General features: G+C 41.9%; 1 protein-coding gene across 1 annotated transcript in view; it reads right to left on the minus strand.

The window, feature by feature from the left end:
* SLC13A3 (solute carrier family 13 member 3) overlaps nucleotides 1-13,835 on the minus strand; it is a 421,387-nt gene that overhangs the window by 42,683 nt on the left and 364,869 nt on the right. The window contains exon 11 of the mRNA XM_078651950.1: nucleotides 1,946-2,107. Within this exon, the coding sequence (XP_078508076.1) occupies nucleotides 1,946-2,107 (162 nt within the window). The remainder of the gene's footprint in view (nucleotides 1-1,945; nucleotides 2,108-13,835) is intronic.

The raw sequence follows: 13,835 nt of genomic DNA on the forward strand, positions 1-13,835 counted from the left end.
GATGGAATACTCAAGGTGGTTTCTGATCGACTTACTGAACCTATTTCTTTTTCACCAACTGATGTGTTGATTGGTATATGTGGGGGGTTTAGTACATTTAGTGATTTGTTGAATATATTAGTTACTTGTGCAAGACTTATTATTGCTAGAGCTTGGATTCAGAAAAATCCACCAACTGTTATGGAATGGTGGTGCCTAGTTAAGGAAACATATACTATGGAGATCACCCTTGCTATCTCAAAGGGCCTTCGGGCTAAACCAAAAATTGACAGAATCTGGGGATTATTTATGTCTTAAAAATAGTATACTTTACTTACCGTTATCTTTATTATTATTTTTTTATTTATTTATTTAAATGTTTTATTTTTTTTCTGTATCATCTCTTTACTGCTTATAACTTATGAAATGCTTAATGTTTTTCCTTTGACTCTACTGAAATCTGTGTAGATTGATTTTGTCTATCATGACTTTTTTCTTTGTGCTCATTTGATGCAAATAAAAAAATATAAAAAAAAATAAAAGGAAAGAAGTGCAGCATTCCTGACTCCACAATATTTCCTCATTTCTAAAGGGTCAGTCAGGGTCCAACTCATAATGGAACAGACCTTTCTCCTTTAGAGTTACCAATCACCCAGATATCAGTTAATCCTACATGTGGGAGGGTTCTTGGAGGATTATAAGGACAAATTTCCTGTCTGCAAAGTCACTAACTTTGTGAAGGCATTTTTAAAACTTTTTTAAACTTTGACAACTTCATGAAGTTAAAAAAGTTTAATCAAAATAGCAAATGAAATCTATGCCAAAAGTGGTATTTTATGAATGGAATATCCCGCATATACCAAATAACTGCAGTTTGTAGAAGAATCACCAGAGAAATATCCTGCAAACATTTTAAGGGATTTCACCTCCAGAAAATGATTGTGAGGGGGAACAGTAGAGCAAGTTTGTTATCTTTCCAAAAAGGTTGCTGATGAAATTTTAATTTCTAGCATTTCTTATTAGAGTATTATTTTTTATAGGATTACATAGTTGTGCCAACAAATAATTTTTTACAGGGAGGAACACTGTTGCGTAGTGTGTCTGTTTTCTCAGTATGTTTGTCATTGAAAGTTTTTTCGATTGGTATGTATGGTATGAATGGTCATTGTAGAGTCTGAGCACTGGAGAGTAATTACGGATTACAATTAATAAAACAGTCCCTCTTCGAAGTCGACCCTTCCTGAGATTTTTTATGGTCTGGCTTGACAACCAGCGGTCACCAGACAATTATGTATTAACAAGAGCAGGGGGGTATTGCTCCTCACACATGTTGGGAGCCAGAAGTACATGTTTTGATTGGCCAGAAGTTGTGTGCTCCCACTAAACCTTCTTGCTCTCCACACAACTGTGATTATTGGGTTTATTTATCCAGCTACCTGAAGTTGATCTTTCAAGGCTGCATACATACTATTCAATTGTCTTAAATAACTGGATAACTAATGGAACTATGCAATCAAGTTCCATTTGAATAGCTATGACTTGCTACAAAAATCTTAGTTAATACTTTGGAGTGAGGCACAACTGTCCCTTGGGCGCTGCTTCGAGCAATAATAGCATTTGGTGAGTCTGTCTGTCGACCACTTCCAGGTCATGGCATTTTCTGAAGAAAGAACAGGGTGGCAAGCAGCATTCGTCTGCCAAACCCAAAGTTATGTTTCATCTTCAAAGGACCTCAGAACAAATCACAGGAATGAAGAGAACAGTGAGGAAGGAAAAGGGAAAAGAGGAATAACACATGAATGATTGGGTCCTTACAACACTTCCTGAGAGTTTCAATTTAAGGACCCTCTTCCACAGAGATAATTGCTTGGGAATTTGGATGTGGAAATGATGGAGTGTTGGGGATATTCAGTTACTACCAATGTGAACATCTCAAGCCACAAATATATTTATCTATAGGACTTACCAATTCTGCCAAAACAGGCAAGAAGACAATTATGGTGGCTGTGTTACTTGCAAACTCTGTAAATGAGGCAATCAATATTGTGACTAGCAGTACAGCTGCAGGAGGTGGTAGGTCATCCAAGGGCTGGAGACGACTGCCAATCCAAGTAGATAAACCAGATTCCTGAAAAGGAAATTGAATTAGCAATTTTCTAAAAATGTATTTTTACTTTCTGCATATCAAATACAATGTATATCTTGCATGGGAAATGAAGACCTTAGGCTAAACTTTAACGTCTTCTTTCCTCAATCACAACCGGGATTATTATTAAGTAACATTCGGAGAACCAACATTGAGCAGTCAGTAATAGTTCTATGTGGAGATCTGTTGAAACCTGAGTATATCGAATAAAATATATATGCAAAATCTTCCTTTCCATAACATCATCATTACTTTCATCAGCCTCACATGTCCCCATGTTTGAAACAGCTTAAAATATTTAGTTAGCAGACAGATGGCCATTCATGTTTTGAAGTTCATGTCATTTCTCGAATCAATTAGGCTATTGTAAAGACTCACGTAATTAAGGACCAGATGTACAAAGCGTTTTTGAGATCGCAAACAGCCCAATTTGCATAATCAGACTATTTGCCATAGCAAAAGAAAGCTCATTTAAGTGTACAACAGCAACATTTGTTACAGAATCACAATTTGCATTAGTGATTCGGTATTTGGAAGGGGAGTGTTTAGGGCATCCCTTCCAAATACAGATCCCCAGTATTATTTATTAATGTTCTGTGATCGAATTCCATTTGAAAAGTGGTGGTAACTGATTCACAAATAGGAAGGAGTCTTCTGCAGATTCCTTTGAGAATTGTATACAAACTATTCCATGGACAACAGCCTACTCTTAAAAATGAAACATCAATATTTAATTTTCTTTTTTGAAATGCACCCAGTTCTTCTCTATGGAAAATGGGCTGCATTGAAAAAAGCATTGCTTTATTTAAAGCAGCTATGATGGTTTGCTGATCGCAGCAGACCACCATCGCAGGGATGGTTATCATTCCTAGTGGGTTGCAAACAGCGACCTACTGCATTAATATTCATGAGGTAGGTTGATTTGTGGCCCACTAGCAATTGCTCATTTAGAATTCAAATATTCATATATTAAGAATAGAGGTTTCGTAATTGTGATATGGAGATATTTACAATTTTGAAATTGCTATTCCTAATGTTAGTTCATCTGGCACTAGTAGAATTTCACAGGTTATAAAGATTACCACTCTTAACTGAAGTCCTGAAAATTGTATTTTAAAACTCAAAGTGGAATAATCATACCTGCTTATAAGGGTGATATTTTATATTCAACAGTGCCAAAAAGTGTTAGCAATCTTAGAGGTACAAAATCACTAGTCAGTGTGAAGAAGAAATCACCACTGCTTCATTGTTTCACCCAATAGTATCCTTAAGAGAGCTTTGCCCATTAGATTAACCAATCACACCACCCCAGACTGTGATTTAAACCCACTTTCAGAGTGCTGAAGAAATATAATAGGACACTATTTTCAGCCAGGGGAAATTACTATATCTGAGAAAATAAACCTATGTAGCCATTTATCATATTAACCATCAGCCCATTCATCAAAAACGTGCTATTTACAGAGCTGACCATGACCAGGACTTTTGTCTTGCATGCGTTCACTGTTAAAGCCTATACCCGACAAAAGGAATAAAACCAGCTTAGGAATTTTCTACTTGGCACTGGGTTGGCTAATCCAAAAAGACTGCTAGATTTCATTTGTTCAATTGAGGATATGTGGCCCAATACATTGAAGATATTGAGAAACATTACTCATAAGTATGGGAAAATGCATTCTTTGGATGTGTGCTGTGGAGGGGTGGGTAAACCGTCTACAGCTGGGGGGTGAACTTTTGGCATGTGGCAAAGGATTGGCCTTTGGACCATGGGGACCACAAGCACCTGGGGACAGATAAATCAAACAGGAGATGGGGTGTGCTCCCCCCAGCATTATTGAACCCCAGGGACCCACCCTCTAAAGCCCTATGTATTTTAAAGGGTAGAGGGCCATGTGGCCCCCTCCCAGAACCATGTCACGCCCTAGGGACCACATCTTTAAGGTCTGTATGTCTTTTAAAGGGGAGGGAGGCTGCAAGGCCCCTCTCTCGGAGCCTTTTATGGCCCCTGGGACCCCATCCTCCGGGACCCAGATTTTTTCAAGGTAGGTGCATTGGTGCCCACCCATGGCACCCACCATACAAATGTTGGTGACCGAAGGGGAGCCCAAGGGCCGCCGCGGCCCCACTCATCTCCCAGTTTCACATGCTGCAGGATCTGGCATTGTTTCCGCCTGCAGGTAGCAGCTATTTGTGCTGCTACCTGCGGACGGGAGCAATATCTTGATCTGTTTTCCTGCCCTCATCAGTGCGAGCAGGGAAGCAGATCTCAAGTTTGCTCCCACCTGGTGGAAGCATTTTTATGGTTTAAATCTGATTGAATTTCAGACAGAGGAAAGAAGAACACGACCCCCAACTCCTTAGGGACATTGCAATACAGACACCAAGTGTCGCTAAAGATAGCATTACCCAGTAATATGCATGGAGCGGGTCAGCGGAAGAGAACATTCAGCAGGAACTGAAGAAACAGATCAACATATAGAACCCTGTCACCCCCACCTCCCACTCTTCCCCCCCCTCGTCCACCAAACAGAAAAAAGGGGGAAAAAAGAGGGGAAAAAACAGCAAAAGCACGGAGTGTTATCGTGGCTTTTTGGGGTTGCGCTCCTGTGGGATTTGTGTGTCAGCGAGGCGGAGAAGCCTGAGGTACCGTGGACATGTCAGCTCCTGGAATTCCGCAATGAGTAGCTTCAGGAAGGGACGCTACAGCTCCGGGAACTCTGCCCCCCTGCCTGCTATTGTGAGCTTCTCCATTCCTAGTATCATCCACAGCCTCTGCAGCCAGCCTGTGTGTGGTGGAGGCTGGGGAGAGCGCCAATGTGCCACTATATTCTGCAGGGCTGCTCCCATGGCGATGGCAATTAGTCGACCCCTTCGGGATTTCATGGGATACTGGATCGGGTTTGGAAGCCTCAGAAGGACGTAAGCCAGGAAGCGCGGGAGCTGTGTCGAGATGAGAATCTATGTTATCAAGGATTGGGGTCCAATATGGTTGGATACGGACACAGCTCCACAAAAGATGCTCTAGGGTGCCCACCTCCCCACAACCTCTCCAGCACAGAGCACTTAGATGTGGGTCAAACTTGTGAAGACGCTCTGGTGTATAGTAGCAATATGTGGCCTCTTTGGGGAGTGTCTCAGTAAGGCCTGTGCGATATGCTGAGTGTCGAGCTCTATAATAGATGCCTTCCCATTCTTTGCGGGATAGTGGTGGAAGCATTTTTAAAGCTCCGGCCCGCTGTGAAGTTGCTCCCATTTGGCGGGGGTTTTAAAAATACCGGTGCAGGCAGGGAAATTACTGTGTCCCATAGGTGGGCTCTACCCGGGACACAGTATGTGAGCCGGCCCAACAGATGGGGTCCATATGGCCGGAAGCGGCTCAGGGAGGGGGGCCATTTGGCACCCCACCCTCTTTATTTTATAGTAGCTGACCCAGGGCATGGGATCCCCGGGGCCAAAAGTAGCCTGGGGAGGGGCCTACATGCCCCCCTCCCCTTACAAACTACGTCAGGCCCAGGGGATGGGGTTCCGGGGGTCAAAAATAGTCTGGGGAGGGGAGCCACGTCCACTTCCCCAAATAAAAAAAGCATTGTTCACCCGGGCTATGGATCACCCCTGGGTGTTTTAAAAAACAGAAGTGTGGGAGCCTGTGATTCTTTTTAAAAAAAATGTTTTGCTGATCCTCCATGAATTGACAGCAAAATATTTTCATAAACAAAATGTTTTTGGCCACAGGCATGGTCCCTCTGGGACCCCACCACCAGGCCAAGAGGGCAGGGTGGCCCTACTCTGCCCCTTTATGTTTTTTTAAACATTTTGTTCTAAAATCTGGACAGAGTCCCGAATCCTAAGATGGCTGCTGCCACTTCCTGGTTGGGGTGGTGGCAGACAATCAGATCTCAAGTTGAGATCAGTCACCCATCGTGCATCACCACTTCATGATATCTCATTTTTTTAAATCATTAATTTCTCCAAAACTGCTTAATAGATTTACACCGAACACAAAAATCACTATTTCTGGACTAAGATCTAGCTTTCTGTGCCAAATTTGGTGTTAATTTGTTCAGCGGTTTAGGCTGCCTCATTGTCTAAAGGTCCCATGGCAAAAATGGATGGGGATAATGTGTTTTTCTGCCCTTGCTTGACGGATCACCCTGAAACTTTCCCTGTGCAAATTAGTCACCAAGTATCACTTTTTTTCAAAGTTTCTTGGAGATTCGTCAAATCAGGATCAAGTTAGCAACACAAAAAATGCATTTCCTATATAAAAAAACTCTAACGATAATTAACCTGTGGTGACTGCCACTGGGTAATAATGTTTATCTTTATATGGGATGGGGGCCACCCGATTTGGAGAGGTCCCAACCAGGTCCTCAACCACATAAACAATAAGGTTATTTGAAAAAAAAAATCATATATACTTACTTTACATATACTAACCATGCATGGTAAAGTCATTGTTTGCAAAGGGATCTGCATGATAAAGTCTGCGTGGAAAAGGTATGTGTGGAAATTAGATACATTGTAAAGTTACATATTCTGTTAATCCAGTGGCCAGCAATGAGTTGAAACGTTTTCTTGGTGGATGCCTTCAATAGCGATGGAGATCAACATCCAGTATCAACCAGGGATGTTTATTTTAGTAAATATACCTTATAATATTCATTGTCGCAGTTTATTCTCAAGGATATTCATCCTGGCTCAAAACCACACCGATATTGATAATATACAATTTCCCGTGTAATCTCTGACTGAATTCGGGTTAGTTGAAATATCTCAAATTTTGGCACCAAATATTTGGATTTAGCTACAATTTTCTGGTTCGGCATAGGCCTTCCCTACATGCGCGATTAGTCATAGTTTCTCCAAACCACCAAGTACAATGTTGCCTGCCATTAACTTAATCAAGCTGGACCGCAAATATCCAGGCCTGGGTGAAATTTTAATAATGCCTGTATAATTAGAGTAGTGTGAAGAATATTGTGGACCTCTTGTTACATAGAATTCCTGAAATGACTCCAGTGCTCACAGTTATGTACAATTCGCGGTAGAAATTTACAGCAAACACACAAACAATATAACACAGGGAGCTGTTGTTTACAGTGCTCTTGTTTGAATCCATCCTCACGCCAAAAAAGAATGCTTGGATGGACTTTGCACTAAAATATAATGTGAATTGACCGATTTGCATTTCAGGTAACTATTCTGTAGTTACACATAATAACATGAACACAAATTATGTGAATTTCACAAACCCCTAAAAATTATATGATCCTACAAGCTAAATGGTACATTGCGTTTTATATATCACAACAAAAATAAGATAGAAGTGCAACTATTTTTTCAAAGCAGCATGTAAATTCAAATTCTAAGGGATAGTCTTGTATATCAAATTCTACTCCTCTACCTGGAAGGGGTGAGGATCGTAAGAAAAATTCACTCCATATTGATGCAACAGATGGGCTTTGACAGTTCATCTTTGGTATCTTTAGAACTTTCATTTTTGTACCAAGTATATGTATTGATGCGTTTACAGCCAGCTATTATGAAGCAGAAGCTGGCTCCCAGGCTCTCAATAGCAGGCAGCAGTTTGCATTGCTACAGGTGTGCAATCCATCTTTCAAAGCAACACTTGTCAAAAACTGATAAGGCTCCTATAACACCGCTTGTCAAACGATCTGTTCAGGTTAGTGATCTGGACAGTGACTGCTTCCCAGCTGGACAACCAGCCAGTCTTTGTACTGGCAGACAATTATGAAGAAGGCACCTGCCAATAACTTTAAAACCCCTAAGGTACTTCACTAATCCTACACTTAATGGTCTTTACTGGCTGCCAGTGTAGTTCAGAAGAGAAGCAATTGCTGTGGCAGTTTTTATTTACTGAACTAGTTGGACACTTAAACTTATCTTGACACTACGCCTAATGGATTTAGGGCACAGTTGTTGGGAACTTAGAGTTTCTAGTCTCTTGATGTTCCTTTTTTTACGCTAAAAACTACTTCCTGTCATTTATTTAGTAAAAACTCACCATAGGTACTTTTTAGTTTCCATTCATATATGTTCAAGCATTACAAGTGACATTTTTTAAACATTTTTGGAAGAAAATGCATAAGGGTCGCTCATAATGAACTTTGGTTACTTTGTTGAAAAATAAAAAATCTAGACTGTTAAATAACAAAAAATAAGCTTATTGCATACTACGGTACATCGGAATGATTTAAGTTAACATTTGAAAGTGTATGTTTTCATAAAATTCATACTCCCAGTCCTGGTTTTTCCTAAATTTACACGAATAGAATTTTGCAAGTATCCATTTTGTCCACTGTTTTCTTTAGATGCAACACATTAGGTTCACGTAAAACCTACATTGTGACAAATCATTACAATGAACTCTCTATTATTGTGCATACAAGAGCCTAGAAATATGCAGTAATGGACTCTCCTCGCATTTGTATTGCAAATGTAACCCTTTGCGTTATAAAGGATATGTAAATTACGCAAAAGATGTAGAAAAAATAATCAGGTAAGAGCAGCCTCAATCATGTATAGTCACATGTAACGTACAGTGCCACACATATCAAATGCGAAAAAGGTATTTATTAAATTGGCATATTAGTGCTTAGCTTCCAAAATAATTAAATAAATAAGGGCAGAAGCCCAAAGTTATTCTTTGGCACGTGCTGCCAGTGCTGCCGAATATCAAGACTTCCTAGTTTTGATTTCACCTCACATACATCTTTCTTGCAACTCCCTACACTTCCTGTCTCTCTATCTCACTCTTGCAGGTTTTTTTTCATCCCTCCTTTCGCCCTTGGTCACGGTTTTCTATTTTTCTCTCCCTCCTTCTGAGGAAATGTGATTTATTATATGGTGTGGTTGTGCCACCTCACCATGTTATGAACTCACAGCCTGTCTTTTGTCCAATTGGACTCGCTTGTAAAACCTTTACATTAGCCCTGGTTAGCTGTGGCTTTGAGCAGACAGGCTCAGACAAAGGAACAAGTGTAAAGCCTTTAAATGTAAAAGTCCAGCATTTGTAAAGCACATACAATTACCCGAAGGTGTCGCGGTGCTGGAGCCGTCGGGAAGATTAAGCGAGCTATTGCCCAGAGTCACATGGTGCTGGGCTAATCTACCACTGGTGCTGGGGATCAAACAGTGAGCCCCGGGGTTCCAGAGTCAGTCACCCTGGCCGCTGTGCCACACCTCTTCCCTCACTTTACTTTAAAAGTACTAAACAAGAAAATAAGAGTCACACAACATGAAAGAAATCCAACACCAATTTACACAAATAGAACACATTTGTTTGTATATTTACAGACCAAAACAAATAGAATTCACCAGAGGGTTTAATAAAATCGTAAATCAATGCAAAATTCCAACAAGCATGGGTAACCACAAACTTTTGAAGAGATGTGTTCACAACTCCGGTCCGCAGTGGGTGCAAACTCCGAAAAACTCCAACAAGGGAAAGGTCGGAGGGGGCCAATAAGGAGTAGTAGGACAGTTACTTTGTCACCATAGCAGTCTCAAGTCGAGTTCCAGTCTCAACGGGTGAACCGCCATTGACTTAAACTGAGTGGTCCTGATACAAGGGATTCACAATGCTGTTAATGTTCTGAAGATGCTGTGCGGTCAATGGGGGACTCTGCGGTTCACAGGCTTAATGGGGTGACTTTGGCCCCAGGGGTCGATGTCTCTTGAAGTCCTCTTTGATCCAACAAAAGTCAGTTGCCACTGGACTAATGGTCTCCGGGCACAACAAAGTCAGACACTACCTTTGGTGAAGGCCAGTCTCATTCTTGGGCAACCAAACTGCTCTCTGAAAACTCTCCCAGGTCCAGCAGACTTGGGTGCAACTTTTGAGCGTTGGGACTCAGTCTCCCAGGCTACACATCAGTGGCAATCAAGTGACTCTGGCTACTGACTTGCCAAAAGGGGCTCCTTCAGCTTTTGTGGCCCTTGTGCTATGACAGGAAACCAGTCAATTGACTCTTGTAGTTTGCCTCCTCTATCTGGGTTTTGGGATTGAGTTTTTCACAAGCAAGGCACAGTCCTCTCTTTGCTAGCCCAAGGATCATCAGGTGCAGTCAAGTGACATATGCAGCCTCTCTTGCCAGGTCCAGGTAAAAGTAGGGCAGTCCTTCGGTCCTTTCTCCACTCCATATGTAATCTGAGGTCTGTGTGCCGGGGTGCCATTTTATTCCCAGAATGTGTCCTCGAGGATGTGGCAGTTACTAACCAATGGGCCACCAGGTCCTTTCCTGCCTGATGAAGACTTCCTGCCAAAGTGTAGCATGTGCACCATTCTGCCCAGTGCCATGATGGCAAAACCCCTGTCTCCGTATCTGAAGCTTGGTAGCCTACCCTAGAGGAATCGTTACCTGTGGGTTACCCGCCCATTAAAAAACAGGTTGGAAACTGGTCTCCCCTCTCCGTCCTAACCTCAGCCCGTCGACCTGAATAATAGAGCAACCCCTCTCTGTTCCTTAGGCAAACAGATCTACCATAACAAAAGCCCCTCATGTGTGTCCACCATTTGCCCATCAAAGGTGACTTCCCCTTTGAAGCTTGCCTTTTGGACTCACTCCCTGTGTGGCTTCCTGCCAGGTAGAGGTAACACTTCATGTATAGGCAGCCTTCTATTGTTCCCACTCCTGGTAGTTATTGTTCCCGCTTCCGGTAGTTGACCACACTACTCCACAGGATGGCAGAAGACTACCCTGTAGAAAACATCTGCAAATGGCTACTGGAAAACTTGGGAAACAGAGTGGCAACTTTTTAAAAGGTGCTTTTACTTAAAAGTCACACTAAATCAGGTTTAATGTGACTATTAATTTGATACCGTGCAGTAAAAACTTTAGAAATCCCATTCAGGAGTTAGCACAACTGACTTGCCAGCTTGTAGCGTGTCCTCGCCAATCAAGTTATTAGCTTTTCCACAGTAAAACGAAAACTGGGGGGGTTTTACTGTTAGGCTATATAAAAATGTGTTCTACTTTTTAATATGCAGCACTCTGCTTTAGGACTAGATAGGCCTGCTCTAGGTGTGACTTTTGTACATTAAAAAGAGAGGTTTGGTCTTTACCATTAGTTGATCTGGCAAAGCTGGGTTGCCAGTATAAAACTGCTTTGTCAGTCTGCAGTGACGAGCTGGGTAGCACATTTTCCCTTTGGCACATCCAGAGTGGCACGTGTTGCAGCTCCGGTGGGGCACTTTAATTTACAGACCGTGGTTACCCCAGTATCATATACTAGGGACTTGTAAGTAAGTAAATGTTGGAAGTGGGGGTCCTTATCGCTTACTGCCGCCAACACATACTGGAGGCGGGAGTCCTCGACCCCTCGCTTCAACGTTAGGCTAGGTTAAGGACACTGTCTGAGAAAGCCCTGCTCACTCCCTTAGTAGCTTGGCACGAGCAGCCAGGCTCTTCTCCAATGCACGAGTGTACAGTATATGCTACCACACTCACAGTAACCCAATGATGTGAACCCAAATAGACTCCACGCAAGTTTTTGTATAATGTTTATATAAGAAGGTATACAATATGATCACACAATTCAAAACCAACATAAAAGAATGGGTAGTATTCTTTCAGATGGGCTGGTAGGTTCTAATCCCAACCACCGCTTCTAACCAACAGTTAAGCTCACTTCTAACCGTTTCCAAAAGGTTAGTCCGGTCGTATTGCTAGAATCACACACGTTGCAAAAGAAAACAAATACTGCAATGTGTAACAATATTCTCTTGTACTGTGCAACAGAGAAACAATGCCATACGTAGCGTCACAGTCATGTACTTTGCAATAGAAGGAAAAATGCAATGCGTATCACTACCAGCATGTCCTGTACCAGGAAGAAACAAAGCAATGAGTCACGCTACAATCCTGTACGGTGCAAGGAAGAAATAATGCACTGCTCCACGTTATAATCAGATACTGTGCAAGGAAGAAATAATGCAATGCGCCACGTTACAATCAGGTAATCTGCAAGGGAAAAATAACGCAGTGTATAGCACACCAAGCATATAGTTTGTCAGGCTTGAATGAGGTCAGGCATCATATGACAGTTCGATAGTTCGTTAGCAGCAATAATGCAAAGTGTAATACGACAGTTTAGGTGCTCCGTTAACAGTGCCCCCAATATGGATCAATGAAGACACAAAAGTACTGCTTCTCACTCCGGCCCAAGTACTGCCCCTCCTTGGGTCAGCACAGGCCGAGATATGAGCCAAAGCAACAGGATTGCGCAGCTGACAGAAGAGAGAGGCCGAGAGAGTGTCCCTCCGGGCCCGCACTCGACCCCAGGTGGTTACCCATGTTATTTGGGGGAGCTCGTCCCCACTCTCCTCTCTGACGTCAGCGACTTGGGCCTTGATCCAGTACTCCGTCATAGGGTGAGGCTTGGGCCGCCGGCTCAGCTCCTCAGGGGCTGCTGGTCCAGGCTGCTGCAGTTTTACTCAGAGGGCTTTATTTCAAATTCGGTGCACACCCTACCCAGGCAGTATGCAACGTTTACCACGCAATTTTTACAACGCACTACCATTACAACGAAACTTTTACAACGCAAAAACTTTTACAACGCATGCCTTTACAACGCATGTTTTTACAACGCAGATACCTTTACAACGCATACCATTACAACGTAAGTATTGGTAAGTATATAATTATTTTTAAAATTACAACGCATGTTTTTACAACGCACATACCTTTACAACGCATACCATTACAACGTAAGTATTGGTAAGTATATAATTATTTTTAAAATGTTATATGTTTGGGTTTTTGGGTAAAGGGGTATTTTTAGGGTTCAGGGTCAGTTTTCAGTTTTTGGGTAAAGGGGTATTTTTAGGGTTCAGGGTCAGTTTTCAGTTTTTGGGTAAAGGGGTATTTTTAGGGTTCAGGGTCAGTTTTCAGTTTTTGGGTAAAGGGGTATTTTTAGGGTTCATGGTCAGTTTTCGGGTAAAGGGGTATTTTTAGGGTTCAGGGTCAGTTTTCAGTTTTTGGGTAAAGGGATATTTTTAGGGTTCAGGGTCAGTTTTCAGTTTTTGGGTAAAGGGGTATTTTTAGGGTTCAGGGTCAGTTTTCAGTTTTTGGGTGGAGGGGTATTTTTAGGGTTCAGGGTCAGTTTTCAGTTTTTGGGTAAAGGGGTATTTTTAGGGTTCAGGGTCAGTTTTGGGTTTTTGGGGTAATGGGGTATTTTTAGGGTTCAGGGTCAGTTTTCAGTTTTGGGGTAAAGGGGTATTTTTAGGGTTCAGGGTCAGTTTGGGGTTTTTGGGGTACAGGGGTATTTTTATAAATAAAATAAAATTACATTTAAATTAAATTAATTAAATAAAATTAAATAAAATTAAATTATATTACAATATTTTTAATTAATTTAAATTAAAAAATTTATTATATACTTACCAATACTTACGTTGTAATGGTATGCGTTGTAAAGGTATATGCGTTGTAAAATCTTGCGTTGTAAAGGTATGCGTTGTAAAAGTTTTTGTGTTGTAAAAGTTTCGTTGTAATGGTAGGCGTTGTAAAAGTATGCGTTGTAACGTCATACATCCACCCAGGCACTACTCACCAGCGCCTCTGCATGCACCTCGACATGCACCCTACACGTCCGAGACTCTCCTCTTCTTCCTGTGCACTTGATGACCAGGTGCTCCTCACTAACGCCCTGGCTACACCACGATACGCACTCTGCGCCTCCGAGTCTC

This window comes from Lissotriton helveticus, chromosome 7, assembly GCF_964261635.1.
Source record: "Lissotriton helveticus chromosome 7, aLisHel1.1, whole genome shotgun sequence".
Classification (NCBI taxonomy): Eukaryota; Metazoa; Chordata; class Amphibia; order Caudata; family Salamandridae; genus Lissotriton; species Lissotriton helveticus.